Here is a 15154-nt window from a genome sequence, read left to right on the forward strand (position 1 = left end):
ACTTGAGGGGCCTGACCGGCTTCCATCGCGCACTACAAGCCGGGTCCTGGGCATGAGGCCACGACGCCGCGCGCTCCTCGGGACATGACTGCTGTCGCCCGAGCTGGTGCCTTTGGCATGTGTGACCTTTGGGTCCCACCACTGCCATGCTCCTCTTCCCCGCCTTTCAAGTCCGCTCGCCGTCCGTACCTCGTCCGTAAGCGATCCCGCCGTAGCTCCTCGTCTTTTTTTGGGAGTTCCAAGATATGTGCTCCTGGCTGGACTGTGGGACTCCTGATGCCGCTGCTGTGTCGCTGAGTCGACAATGTGGCGTCTTGTCCTATGCAGCAGGGACTAGTGAAATAATGTCAGCAATCCCCCTATCCATACGCCGCCGAATCAAACGCTGGGCTTCAGCTTCGAGACGCGTAAGTAAAACAGTATTTAATTATGAATATATTTAAAAATATTTCTTCCTTCACAGAAAACCGAGTCGTGTCCGATTTCTCCACGCAAGACGGAATCCCAGTCAGACAGAATCGTATCCTTTGCAAGATGCCGAACCTACTAAGCCGCCGCATCTTTTGACCTGGCCATCGACAACAATCTCAAGGACCCTGGCTATGGAAACCAAGGAGGAGCTGCGTGGTCTACTAGACTCTAGATAGATTTCGTTGTTAGGTTTAAGGATACATACGTCTATATGTAGTAGATACAAAATGTAATCAACTTGTTTATTTGTTTATACCAAGTTTAGTTATGATAAATAAAACTATTGAAAAATCATCCTTGCTGTATCCTGTATCGGAAAAACTACAAAAAGGAGTGGCATGCCCATATTGGTTCACAAATAGCGGAGAAATCTAAATAATGTTAATTGGTGAAAATGTCGTTGATCCTTGATAAGGACTCCATAAAATCAGGAACGAATTTCCGATCACAGGAAGCCGTCGCACGTCCCGATCGGGCCACAAGAAGCCGAGATAACCAAATATGTAGTGTTAGAGTCCTAACCAAAGGATCAAGGACATTTTTCTGATCACAGTGGGCCATGGCCAATAAAGGTCACCAATAAAGGAGAAAATGAGATATATATGTCTTGAGAAAAATCCTTGATCCTTGGTACTTTATAAGGACTGCATTATATCAAGGATGTTATTCCGAACATAGGAAGCTGTCGCATGTCCCGATCGAGCCACAAATAGGCGAGAAAACAAGATAAGTATGGTTGGGTTCGTTGGAGTCCTTACCGAAGGATCAAGGACATTTTTCTGATCGCGGGGGCCATGGCCCGACCCGATCGGGCCACAAATAAAGAAGCAAACAAGATATATATGTTTGGAGTAAATATCCTTGATCCTTGGTCCTTGATAAGGACTCCGTCACATCAGGGACATTTTTCCGATCACAGGAAGCCATCGCACGTCCTGATCGGCCCATAAATAGCGGAGAAAATAAATAGTTTTGATCCTTGATATCCTTGGTCCTTGAAAAGGACATCATAAAATCAGGGACATTGTGCCGATTACAGGAAGCCGTCGCACGTCATGATCGGCCCCTAAATAGCGGAGAAAATGAATATTTTGTATCATGGATATCCTTGGTCCTTGAAAAGGACTTCGAAAAATCAGGTACATTTTGCCGATCACAGGAAGCCGTCGGACGCCCAAATCGGCCCACAAATAACGGAGAAAAAAAAACTGGCTTGTAACTGGCTTTAAAAATGTAGTTCAAGAAATCCCCGATGGGGGCGCCACCGTACAAAAGGAAAAAACTCTCGTCAAACGGCCTAAATCTGGCTGGGATACCAGGCGAACAGAAATCAGCAGAAGGTAACTGCAATTTTTTTAAAATTTATTGTTCCCCAAAAGTATGCAACACAATTTTTTGCATTTCCTACATTTGCTTGCTGCTGATTTCTGTTCGCCTGGTATCCCATCCAGATTTTAGCCATTTGACGAGAGTTTTTTCTTTTTGTACGGTGGCGCCCCCATCGGGGATTACTTGAACTACATTTTCAGAGACAGTTATAAGCCGGTTTTGTTTTCTGCGTTATTTGTGGGCCGATTTGGGCGTGCGACGGCTTCCTGTGATCGGAAAAATGTCCCTGATATGATGGAGTCGCTATTAGACGGATCAAGATTTTTTTATTTTTTTTTTTTTTTTCGATCAGACGTGCGACGGCTTCCTGTGATCGGAAAAATGTCCCTGATATGACGGAGTCCTTATCAAGAACCAAGGATCAAGAATGTTTACTCCAAACATATATATCTTGCTTGCTTCCTTATTTGTGGCCCGATCCGGTCGGGCCAGTGCCCCCGTGATCAGAAAAATGTCCTTGATCCTTCGGTAAGGACTCCAACGAACCCAACCATACTTATCTTGTTTTCTCGACTATTTGTGGCTCGATCGGGACATGCGACAGCTTCCTATGTTCGGAATAACATCCTTGATATAATGCAGTCCTTATAAAGTACCAAGGATCAAGGATATTTTCTCAAGACATATATATCTCATTTTCTCCTTTATTGGTGACCCGATCGGGAGGTGCCATGGCCCCCTGTGATCAGAAAAAATGTCCTTGATCCTTTGGTAAGGACTCTAACACTACATATTTGGTTATCTCGGCTTCTTGTGGCCCGATCGCAACGTGCGACGGCTTCCTGTGATCGGAAATTTGTCACTGATTTTATGGAGTCCTTATCAAGGATCAAGGACATTTTCACCAATTAACAATATTTAGATTTCTCCGCTATTTGTGAACCGAAATGGGCATGCCACGCCTTTTTGTAGTTTTCCCGATACAGGATACAGCAAGGATGATTTTTCAATAGTTTTATTTATCATAACTTAACTTGGTATAAACAAATAAACAAGTTGATTACATTTTTTATCTACTACATATAGACGTATGTATCCTTAAACCTAACGACAACGAGATCTATCTAGAGTCTAGTAGACCACGCAGCTCCTCCTTGGTTTCCATAGCCAAAGTCCTTGAGATTGTTGTCGATGGCCAGGTCAAAAGATACGGCGGCTTGGTAGGTTCGGCCTCTTGCAAAGGATGCGCTTCTGTCCAGCTGGAATACGATTCTGTCTGACTGGGATTCCGTCTTGCGTGGGGAAATCGGATACGACTCGGTTTGTGTCAAGGCGTAATGTATGTATGCACATACATACATAAGTTTTCTGTGAAGGAAGAAATATTTTTAAATATATTCATAATTATATACTGTTTTACTTACGCGTCTCGAAGCTGAAGCCCAGCGTTTGATTCGGTGGCGCATGGATTATTTCCCGTGAAACAAAAATACCGCTGTCGATCATTAGTCTCTGCTGCAGAGGACGGGACGCCACATTGTGGAGCACATCTCTTAGAGTTCCGGAGAGGACGAGGAGCTACGGCGGGATAAATAATGTAAATAAATAAATAAAAACTTAATAGCTTTACCTGCCTAGGTAAGAAGAGGGGATCGCTGCAGAGCAGTTTGTGGCCAGAGAGGGTCTCGACTAATAGAGCTGGAAGGAATACAAAATAAAAGAACCAAGAAAAAATAGTCAATGGCAAAGATTAATAGGGGGGAAACAAGGAAAACTTACCCGACGAAAGCGGATGAAGCATGGTCCAGGAAGGAAGACGACGACGGTAATGTATGCACGTGCGAGGCAAGTACGTCGTACCAGCAGCTGGCGGATGCACGATGTGCTCTCAGAAGGAACAAAATATTCGTAATCTCCATTGGGAGCTGGGATCAGAGCCGAAGTCACTGGGATCCAATCCAGAAAGGTCGTTTGCAACATATTCGGTGTATGAACTGGCACATCTACATGTACATATACTGACTGGGATGATATGTAGATAAAATGTTAAGAAAAGAAAAGTTAGCTACATGTATATGTAATGTATAAATTAAGGTTCGAACAAATGATTGTAGGTGGCGGTAGTATGTTCATGTAGAAATTAAAATAGAAGACAGTCATGTAGAGTAAAAAGTGGAATGGAATTGAAATGGTTATATCGGGATTTCAACGGGTATAAAAATACGAATACATTCCAATTAATGTTTCTTGTATATTTGTTGGTGAAAGACTTATTGCTTTGGAAAAGTTTGCAATACTTAGTATTAAGCTATGGTACGCACAACGTTCAAGGCTTAGGGGAATTTTTCGGCATAGTTTCAAGTAGATCAAGATCATTAATGATCTCAGATCTAACAAAAATAGTTTCAATTGGATCGGTATATGCCTGGCATTGTACAAGCTTCCTCTAAGATTACATCTTCTCACATAAACAGTATAATTAGTTTTATAGAGCTAACGATTCGCCATTTGCTTTCCTCGATTTGTCTTTTTTATATACAAATCGGAGTGACAGATTACCGAGACAGATGTCATTAGCCGAGCGGCAGGCAGAAACCACATCGCCAGCCCAGCTCCAGCTCCCATTGACCAAGGTGTTGAACTTCGAAATTGCATTTTAATTTGGCCTTAAATGCAGCCACAAGCTGCAAGTTGTAGCTGGTGCTGCTTGTGTCGTGGCGTGGTCTGTGCCACTCGATTGCAGGTGTCACATTCTGTTGAAACTTGTTGAAAACCTCAAGTGGTCAATTGTTGCAGTTGTTGCCGTTGCACATATTATTATATATAATTGCCACATGCCTTGCCCCTGCTGCTGTCACCTGACTGCCGTCTGTTGACATTGGCTAGTCGCTCGCTGCTAGTTGTCTTTGATATTTGCAACAGATAATATATCCGAAAAGTGAACAAGTTTCGGCTGTGGTTAGAGCCAAGGCTTATGGCCACAAGCGTGTCTATTTAAGCAGCAATTAGGCAGTAAATAAATTTTATCCGGCAAACCCGATTCAGTAGCACATCAAAATCCCAGCTGCAAGCATCCCGATTCAAATGAATTCCCAAATGCGAGTGCAACAAATGAATGGCCCAACCCGGAGATGCTGGCAGAGTTGTCCATCATTCATCAAAGGTTGGGTGTCTCCTGCCTGCCAGTGAAATCAGTGGAACCAACATGTGTGTGGTGTTGGCACAGCAGGTGACATTTGCAGATCAGGAAAAACGCAGGAGAGTATACACAGAAATAAATGTAAATAAATGAACAGACAACGACGACACCCAGGGAACACGACATGGAACAAGTTGTACGATGCACGATGTACGATCGTTGTGTGTGTCTGGCTTGCTTTGATATACAAAACACTTTTTCATATCGAAATTTGTGATATGTTTTGATTAATGGCCAGCGACACAAACACTTAATTTGACGCCGTTCCCGTAGCTGGCGCCTTGAGGAAAGGAAACCAGCCAAACAGCAGCGATCCCAGCCACAACCACAGATTCAAAACTTCTCGACTCTGACTCTGACTGCGTCACCGACCTGGGTCTTGGACGATCGTGCGATGGCTGCTGGTTGGCTGTTTTTGGAGCTGGGAGAAACAATAATCTCGTGCAAGATTAATTATTGTAATCACATCAACAGCAGAGCCCATGCGAACGGAATCGGAGAGCTGGCACCAAGAAATGATCAATGATCATCAAAAACTGGATTCGGATATTTTCTGTTGATTTTTATAGCGAACTCCCCGAGATCTCGGGTAGCTCTCGGTGTGTCTCTCGGGCATGGGTTACACATTTCATTGGCTAATCAAGATGCTAATTTGAAGAAGATTAATTTGTGTGCGAGTTTCGGACTTGTTGTCTTGCTGGCTGTCTGCCCTCAAGGCATACATATCCATACATCCAAAGATGCACAGATTCAAAGATTATAATCGGCTAAGAAAGAGGAAACTGAAGGCTTATTATTAATACAGGCCAACTCCATAACCCATGGCATGGCATCTCTGGTATTTAATTAAATCCCCGTAGCTGCCATTTAGCATAGCACCAGCCTCGTACAGAGAGAGAGAGAGAGAAAGAGATCTCTGGGGAGTGTGGTTGTTGTCCGTGTGCAGTGACACGCAGATTAATTGAAATTTTATGAGTAGCGTAGACGTAAGCCATCAGCGAGACCACCTTTTGCCAGCCCCCTAAGGTCATAAGAGCCAGCCGGTATCCAGTATTCGCTAACTGGCGGTGCAGCCGTTGCACTCACTGTGGCCAAAGCGACTGCAACATTATGAAAAATTGCCTACAACCATATTGCCGTTTGCACAGTGGTTGTAAAGGTCGATGTGGTGTGCAAAAATGTAAAAAACTATAGAGGAAAACATATATTCTTCAGCCACTTGCACCACTGTTTCAGCACGATCCTGCTGGCGCGATCGCCACGCTAATTGATAGACTGTGAAATTATTTAACAACGGCTGGAAAGTGAGCTTAGCTCGGAGGAAAGGAACTACCAAGATGAGCCACCAGGTGGGTCAGGGCTTGATGACTCGTCGGCCAGGTCGGCACTCCGTTTGGTCTTGCACGAGAGCATTTAGATTTGGCCCCTGGCCACACATTCACATTCACATCCACGTCCACTCCGCGGGGAGACAGATAGGGGACAGGAGATGTAACAGAGAGACGAGACTCCCATGACAGACCGCCTAAGTGAAAAGTGTTAAAAAGTGCGGCTGGCTTTCGGTCCACAGTTATGGCAAATTTCGAAGACAAATGAGCAGCAGCCACGGCGAAGCGCGGACGGCGGTTTTTTGACATTTGCGAAATTTGAAATGTCAGCCAGGGACCGGGACAAGAGCCCTTGACGAAGGTATTCGAAGGTACATATATCCGTCTCCGATGGGAGGTCTGGTCTGCGAGAGGTGGATCCATAGCAGATCGTTATGGTTGGGCGGATAAGTCGCGGGAATTTAAATTAAAACTCAGGTGAAAGGTTATTAATTTGCAAGTGGAACTGGGGCGTAGTCCGTCTTATTGTTAAAAATCGTCTTTCCACTCATTTGGGTTAATGTTGATGGCACTTTGACAGGGCGGTGGCCATGACGATGACGACGATGATGCCAGCAGCAGCAGCGTTGATGTCGAATAAAATGGCAATGACAGAGGTGAGTGTTTTAGGTAGATCGGATTAATATGAAGGGGGAAAGTTTTCATTTGGGGAATAAATAAATACTCGTAAAAAGGTTTTGCTTATAATATACAGCGGATGGTGGGGGACACACACTTAAGAGTCCATAAAAATATGTGGAATGATTCCATGAATCCTTGAATCCATAAAGGTGCCTGGGTAACTAAAACAATTCATAAGAATAATTTACGATAGTTCTATAAAGAAAGTAGCTGATCCGGCAAACCATTTGACCAATTATTGTTTACTATTTCAGTTGATCCGAAAGATTACGATGGGGACATTCTTTACCCAAAGCACCAATCAGCACTTTTGGATGAGCGGAAGATTCGATATTTGTCTGATGCGAGACGAAGAAACGAAGCGGATGTGTATTCTCGACTAACTTGTTGCCGCTGTCTGCCATTTTCGAAGGGTTCATAAGTAGATTATTCGCGTAGAATCCTTTAACTGTCTATTCTAACACAAGACAGCCAAGGAAATATCTATGTAACTATCCCTAATGAAGAACAATCTGAAAAACAGTTCAAATGTGTTGCGGTGCTCATTAGAACATTGCAGCTCCAGTTGCCCCCCCACTGGATTGATGCCATTTTTCTCCTCCATTTTCAAGTGCAACACGAACGGGGAATTTGCAATCTGTGGGATCTAGAATTGCCGGCCATTTGCATTGTAACTTATGGCCAACATCAGTGGCACAATTAAAATCATTTAGAGGCCAATTAAATTTCGTTAGCAGCATTAAAATCAGCCAGCCCCAGTCCCAGCCCCGAGCCGGGTCACATGAGAACCATTCCGATGGACATTGCCAGGGAGGACGAGGCTCTGCTCTGGGTCCCCAGCCTTGTCACTGACAATAAAAAGCACCGAAAATGGCTGTTGAATGCAACCAGAGACACGGACACAATCAGAGGCAGAATGAGAATCAGAGTCAGAGTGGAGGCCTGTTGTCCTGTGCTGGACTCCCGTTCCCATTCCCATTCCTTCAGTTTTTCTAGTCCATGAGTGCGTGCATTGGCAGTGGCGGAAAGTGCGTGTTGTTATGCGATTTGGCTTAAATTGGCTAGGCCAGATTCAGATTGCGTCTCTCTCTCTGGTAGAATGTGTGGCAGCTGGGGTCGCCATTAGAGGCACAAAGCGATGAGCATGGGAATTTCAATTAGCCAGAGCCTAGGGAGAAATCTTTCCCACCGCCTGCCTGCCTGCCTGCTTGGCTGCCAATTATTTTTGTGATTTTTTTCCCCCTTCTGCCGCTTAAAGTTGCAAGTCAGCAACTGACTGAGTTGTTGCCAAATAAAATAAATTCACAAAAATTACACATTGGAATCCGTGTGCCGCCTACGTGGTCAGTCGAATCTCCAGCAGCTATAGCCCTGACGCTGACTCCATCTCCATCTCCATCTGTGGCTACTGATGATGGGTAGGTGGCATTCAATTTTCTACAAATTTGCTACTCTTTCTCCCGCAGTTTGGAGTCGCAGTTGGAGTCGGTGCAACTTTCACAGCTTCTTCGGTAGAGAGAGAGCAACCCGTTCGGGGCCATTATTGGGTAGCTGTATCTGCATTTTGTACGCCTCCAAATCGAATAATTTGCGCATAAGTTATGGTCACACTCGCCTATTTTCCTCTCATTCCATACTCCGTCCCCTACTCTTCCTTGTGTGTTGTGTCGTGCGTGCTGAATTTCCCTCGCCTACCGTTACCGAGTGGACATGGCCACGGCTCGTTGGCCATTTCGCCCGGCTACCTATCTGCTAACCTATCTGACTGTCTGCCCTATTCCAAGAGGAGGCCTGGGGCCGCTGTAGGGCCTCCGAGTCGGTCTGAACTGCCAGCATCCCAGTCCACCAGTTAGCTAAGCAAATTTCACACTTCTTAACCCAACAGCGCAGTGGCGCAGCGCACTAACTTGAAACGCAAAAGCGGCACAGATTAAGATATCTGAGCGTATATGTATATGTGGTAGAGGGAGTCGAAAAGATAGCTTTCAGATCGATTGTGGCTAAGGGGCGATAGGGTGTGCAGCATTGTCTTGAATCAACTATGAAAATATTAAGCACAAAGTGCCCCATTTTGGGAGAACGAATCAAACAAGATTATAAAAATGAGCGTGAATCTCAATGGCAAGAGGCACAAGATGAACGAATTCAATAAGAATAAGAAAAGAGTACTTACATCCGCTTCGGCACGCATCCAGACTTAAACCTGTTCCTGAAGTCCACTCGTTCATTAAAATAATGCTTCTAAATGACATCGTTCTGGGCAACATAAATAGTTCGCAGTTCCTTTTCTAAAATAAGAATTGATGGAAATAATATCCAATAGATGTGTTTGAATACGGAAGAATCCTTTTCGAAATCATTATTATTCACTGTTGTTATCCTATATCTCTCCGAAAATTGGGGAGAGAGTCTGTCGCCCTATATTCTACATCTGAAAATATAATCAACGAGGGGTAACGTTGTGAGTTGCTGCGGCGACCGCTACATTTATACCCGATACTTAATCAGTATGGCTCTCCTCCACCAGACGGCGCTAACATTGCACGACACGACAAAGAGTGCGTGCGAGAGAGACAGAAAATCAGTCTGAGCGTGTCGTCGGGCGCTGCGTAGCGACTGATCTCTTACTATTGGCTTTAGTAATAATCCGATCCGATCCAAATTCGGCAATCTGATAGATATGGTCATTTTCTATTATTGTTCGTTTTTAATTTTTTCGTATCTTCAATATTGTTGCCACAGATTTTCGTCCTTTACGGGGGAATTTTGAAATATACGTGTAATAGTGACATCTTACTGAAGTTTGGATATAAAATGTCTTTGAGCACTATGCGCTCATAGGGACGGACTGACGGACGGACCGACAGACAGACAGGGCTCAGTCGACTCGGCTATTGATGCTGATCAAGAATATATATCCTTAATGGGGTCGGAAACGCTTCCTTCTGGACGGTACACACATCCATTTTAACCACAAATCTAATACAGTACCCTTATACTCATTTTGAGTATTGGGAATAATACAAATTATACAATGTCGACGGATACAATGTCGATACAATTATTATTTTTGATTTTTATTATTATAATTAATATTTTTGATTTTTATTGAATAATTATTATTTTTGGATCAAAACATTTATTATATAATTATTATTTTTGATTTTTATTGTGTAATCATTATTCTTGATTTTTATTGTAAAATTATTATTATAATTATTATTCTTGATTTTTATTGAATAACTATTATTATAATTGTTATTCTTGATTTTTATTGAATAACTATTATTATAATTGTTATTTTTGATTTTTATTGAATAACTATTATTATAATTGTTATTCTTGATTTTTATGATTATAATTGTTATTCTTGATTTTTATTGAATAACTATTATTATAATTGTTATTCTTGATTTTTATTGAATAATTATTATTATAACTATTATTCTTGATTTTTATTGAATAACTATTATTATAATTGTTATTCTTGATTTTTATTGAATAACTATTATTATAATTGTTATTTTTGATTTTTTTTGAATAATTATTATTATAACTATTATTCTTGATTTTTATTGAATAACTATTATTTTAATTGTTATTCTTGATTTTTATTTAATAACTATTATTATAATTGTTATTCTTGATTTTTATTGAATAACTATTATTATAATTGTTATTTTTGATTTTTATTGAATAACTATTATTATAATTGTTATTCTTGATTTTTATGATTATAATTGTTATTCTTGATTTTTATTGAATAACTATTATTATAATTGTTATTCTTGATTTTATTGAATAACTATTATTATAATTGTTATTTTTGATTTTTATTGAATAACTATTATTTTAATTGTTATTCTTGATTTTTATTGAATAATTATTATTATAACTATTATTCTTGATTTTCATTGAATAATTATTATTATAATTATTACTCTTGATTTTTATTGAATAATTATTATTTTTGGATCAAAACATTTATAATATAATTATTATGTTTGATTTTTATTGAATAATGATTATTTTCAATTTTTAAGTGTAATTATTATATTGGATTCGTTTTGTTTCATTATTTTAATTTTATTTATATTTTAATTGTTTTTGTTTTAATTATTTTTGATTTGTATTGTTTTTGTTTAAAATAAAACTTAAAAAATTAAAAAATGAGGGACAACAAAATATTGAAATATATGTTAAATAGTGAGATCTAACAGGAGTGTGGATTCCAAATTTGATTACTCTAGGCTGCGGGGGCGGAAGTGGGTGACACAGAAGTCCGGATATAAAATGTCGTTGCTCTAGCTCTTGTAGTCTTTAAGCACTAGGCGCTGATAGGGACGGACAGACAGACAGGGCTCAATGGACTCGGCTATTGATGCTGATCAAGAATATATATACTTTATGGGGTCGGAAACGATTCCTTCTGGACGTTACACACATCTTAAGCACTCTGCATTAACAATCGATATGATAATGCTGAAATGCTTGCAGATCTAGGGTATAAAAAGCTGCAAAAAATAAACGTTCATCACCAGCAAAGGTCCTCATCACCAGATCGCTCAGATGGAGCAGCTCCAGCCGCAGTCCGCATGGATCCGGGACAGGGACTGGCAGAGAGACTGAGTCTGTGTCCGCGTCGGCGTTCTCGTCGCTGTCTTTCATTTCCCTTTGATCTTGTAGCGCCGATCAAATCGATCAAATGTAATTTTCGCAGCACGAACGTGCGGCATGGCCAAAAGAGACCAACTATGAGCGCCAAGTGCTGGCCCTCGACGATGTGCTCTCTGTTCTCCGTTCTGTTGCGGGCAAGTACATTTACACCAATTGCACTGATCGATCTGGGTGTAAGTTATAAGCCAGCCACAGCCACAGCAGCAGTAGGAGCCCCCTGAGACCGTGCCAAATTCTTAATAGTTGCAAGCCTACTCGTACTACAAGTCCCATACCATCCGAAGGAATGAAAGAATCCAGAACCGAGAACCGACAACCTCCAGTAAACATTCAGAGACAGAGCCGAAGCCAGAGCCAAGATGATCACGATGGCGTTTTGTGGTTAGGCGTCTGGGACTTCCACTGGAGTATAGTGGAGAGTGGGGTTTGGACGATGGCGGTTTCGCTATAATTAAGGACTTTGGTGTAATTTGTACACCTATTTAGGATCGCGTTGATTACAGGCCGGCGTTTTATTGCTTTTGACACCTAAAGGGAAACCGGCTTTTGGTCCAGGTCCAGGTTCAGGTCCAGGCTTTTGGCTTCTGCTCCAGGTTAACCCATTTGGAAGCTGTGCGAGAGAGCAAAGCCCGACCTCAACAAGAGATCCCCCATTCGATTGCGAACCGAAGTGGATTTATTGGCTGACGTGAGTATTTAGTGTTGACGGCATAGAACAAAGGAGTCGCCGCTTTGCGTCTCAGTCCTTTGGCATACACATGCCATCGACTAAATCGCTCTCGGGGTTGGTCTGGGCATATTCCCACATGAAGGCGGCCAGCATCTGGGAGCCCTTGATGTAGTTGTCCACCGAGATGCGTTCGTTCACCGGACTCCCGCCGATGTCGTTCTCCGCAATGGGCAGCACCACCACGTTTTTCTTGAGCACTCTCTGAAAAATCGAGGGAGCCAGCAGAGAGCCGCCGTCTCGTATGAAGTTCGGCCTTACGTTGTAGGTCTTGCTCATGGCCCGAGTGGCCGCTAGATACTCGGGGCTGTTGCAGCGTCCAGTCCAGGAGGGAATAACGAACTTCTCGCACAGCATCATCTTGTTGGGCGATGCCCGCTGTAGCCAAACCTGTCCCAAATGCTTCTGCAGGGCTTTGGTGACGTCCTCCGGTCGTTGGTTGGGCGCCAGCGCAATGGAGAACTTTCCGATCACCTTGTGGGGTATCACAAAGCGGACATCTGCCTCGGAGTTGGCCCCCTCGATGCCGTGTATCGAGAGATGGGGCATGGCCCAGTTCGTGGCGAGAGCCAAATGCTTATGTCTGCGGTTGGGAAGGCGGGGCACCATCAAGTTATCGCCAAATTCCTCGTAGTTGAAGTCCGCACACCTAACGGTATTCATGTCAACGGGGTGGGCATGCGCGGCTCCTTCGATGAGGACGTTCAACTGGGGATCTGTTAGACAGCTGAGGAGGTAGAAGAGATCCGGCAGTGCCTCGAACAGAGTGCCGCCGTGCTCGAAGCTGCTGAGATCGCGGTTGCAGCACTGCACCTCCAGGTGGTAGTAGATCAGGCCCCTCGATCCGTAAATCAATCCCGGGGTGGTGCTGCTCTGCCAGCGGCGTGTGGCCATCGCCACGCAGGAGACGTTGCGGAAGAAGCTTATCCGCTCCTTGAGGACCGTCTCAAGGCCCAGGCTGCCGCAGTGGGCCATGCTCTCGATGACGAAGACGATGTTGACGGGCAGGCGAACCCCTGCGTCCATGTAGGCCTGAATGGCATTTAGCCAGCACAAGAGCGGCCCCTTGTCCATGGCGACGCCCCGCCCGTACAGATACTCGCCGATCTCCGTCATCACAAAGGGATCCGTACCCCAGCCATCTCTCACGACAGCCTCCTCCACGTCCAGGTTTCCATAAACCAGAATCGTCGGCTTGCTGGGACTATGGACGAGCACTCCAATGATTACCCTGGGCATGGGAATGGGCTGGTATGCGTCCGTCATCTGCATTCCCAGATGCTCTCCAAAGGCCACCACATCGATGGCCGCCAGACGCTTAAGTAGCCAGTCGATGGCCCTCCTCATGTCATCGCGTTTTTCGTCCCGGGTGGACACCGTCTCGTGGCCCACCAGCTCCCAGAGATCGTTTATGTAGCACTCGCGCTTGATGACGACCATCTGGAAGAGGCGCTTCAGAGGGGAGTTGGGCCCGAACGACGTACTTCTTATGACGGACGTCTTAGCCAATTCGTCGGCGTCTACCACGGTAAAATTGAATTTGGACATTTTGTATGGGAAATATTTTCGAATTTTGTTTGTAATACAGATACAAATAACTCAATTCCAGAACACAGCTAGGTCCAGGTTCGAAGGTGAATACTTCCGAAGGTCGTGAGAGCAGTGAGTCGTAATAAAAATAATTAAATGTGCGACACCATACACATAATTCATTATCGCATTCGGGACAGACAGAGAGACAGAGAGAACGGTAATTTGTCTAGCCGAAAAGTGGAATTTAAAATTATATCATAAATAATTTGTCAGCAGTTTGCCAAAAATGAGAGAATCGAGCGGCATTATCGCCGGCAATTAGTTGCTTTGCCTGTGGCCCGAAACCAAAAATTCACAAATCCAAATTCACATTATTGGCGTGGGCTATCGATGGTTATCGGATCGGTGGAAAAACAATTCCGCCCCTCAACCATCAGACACCAACGGACACAAACGGACACCAACGAACGGACTATTGAAAGCTTTTGTCGTCGCTAGTTTCGGGGGCGTTCAGCGAATCGGGCGCCCACACAAATTCACGGCTGCTTCAACAAATTGCTTTGACACTTTTCCAGCGAACAGCAGAATGGAGAATGGCAACCAGAATGCTCTGGAGTGGAGTGGCTCCACCAGCTTAAGCTTCAACTCCCAGCGGGGGAGCGCCGTTAAGCCCGACTTCGACACTTGAACGCAAGCTCGAGTGGCTTGAAAAATTGCGGATATGTCACACGATTTTATGGCTATATAGAGAGGAGATCGCTCCACAGCAGCAGCAGCAGCAGCAGAAACAGCAGTCGCGGTGCTGTCTCCGCAGGCGAATGCTAAATCATCATAAAAATGTTGCAAGTCGCAACAGGACTTGCCCCATGTGCTTCTCTCTGCCCATTTCTGTTTCTGTTTTTGTTCTGGGCCCATGACAACTGACTGGGTTTCTGGCCCGAAAGAGTCCAAAGAGTCCAAGGTGTTCTTGATTACTTGGTGGCACAGCAGCACAGTGGTGTGGGTTCTTGACATAAGGGGTTTCTCTATCATGATACATATATTACAAATATTGAAGACCCCAATTAATGTTAGGAATCCACTCATTTATTTTATATTCCTAGGTCTCAAATTGGAGCAGATACTCCTAGGATTTCCGCAACCAAATATGTCTGCTGGATAATAAATTGTATTGTAAAACTGCGGATAGGATTAGTTGGCTAAGCCAAT

The 15154-nt window shown here is 43.6% G+C and overlaps 2 protein-coding genes across 2 annotated transcripts; both read right to left on the minus strand.

Annotated features, from left to right (window-relative positions):
* Positions 1-2879: 2879 nt before the first annotated feature.
* Positions 2880-9287, minus strand: LOC117189066. Its single transcript, XM_033394025.1, has 4 exons — positions 9182-9287; positions 3580-3822; positions 3225-3378; positions 2880-3168 (listed from the first exon to the last, which is right to left on the minus strand). The coding sequence occupies exons 1-4, from the start codon at positions 9197-9199 to the stop codon at positions 3128-3130; spliced, it is 456 nt and encodes a 151-aa protein (XP_033249916.1). The 5' UTR covers positions 9200-9287; the 3' UTR covers positions 2880-3127.
* Positions 9288-12342: 3055 nt separating this feature from the next.
* LOC108164327 (cytosolic non-specific dipeptidase-like) lies at positions 12343-14039 on the minus strand. Its single transcript, XM_017299982.2, has one exon. It carries the CDS (start codon positions 13958-13960, stop codon positions 12425-12427), a length of 1536 nt encoding a protein of 511 aa, XP_017155471.2. The 5' UTR covers positions 13961-14039; the 3' UTR covers positions 12343-12424.
* Positions 14040-15154: the final 1115 nt, after the last annotated feature.

Source organism: Drosophila miranda, chromosome 4 (assembly GCF_003369915.1).
Source record: "Drosophila miranda strain MSH22 chromosome 4, D.miranda_PacBio2.1, whole genome shotgun sequence".
Lineage (NCBI taxonomy): Eukaryota > Metazoa > Arthropoda > Insecta > Diptera > Drosophilidae > Drosophila > Drosophila miranda.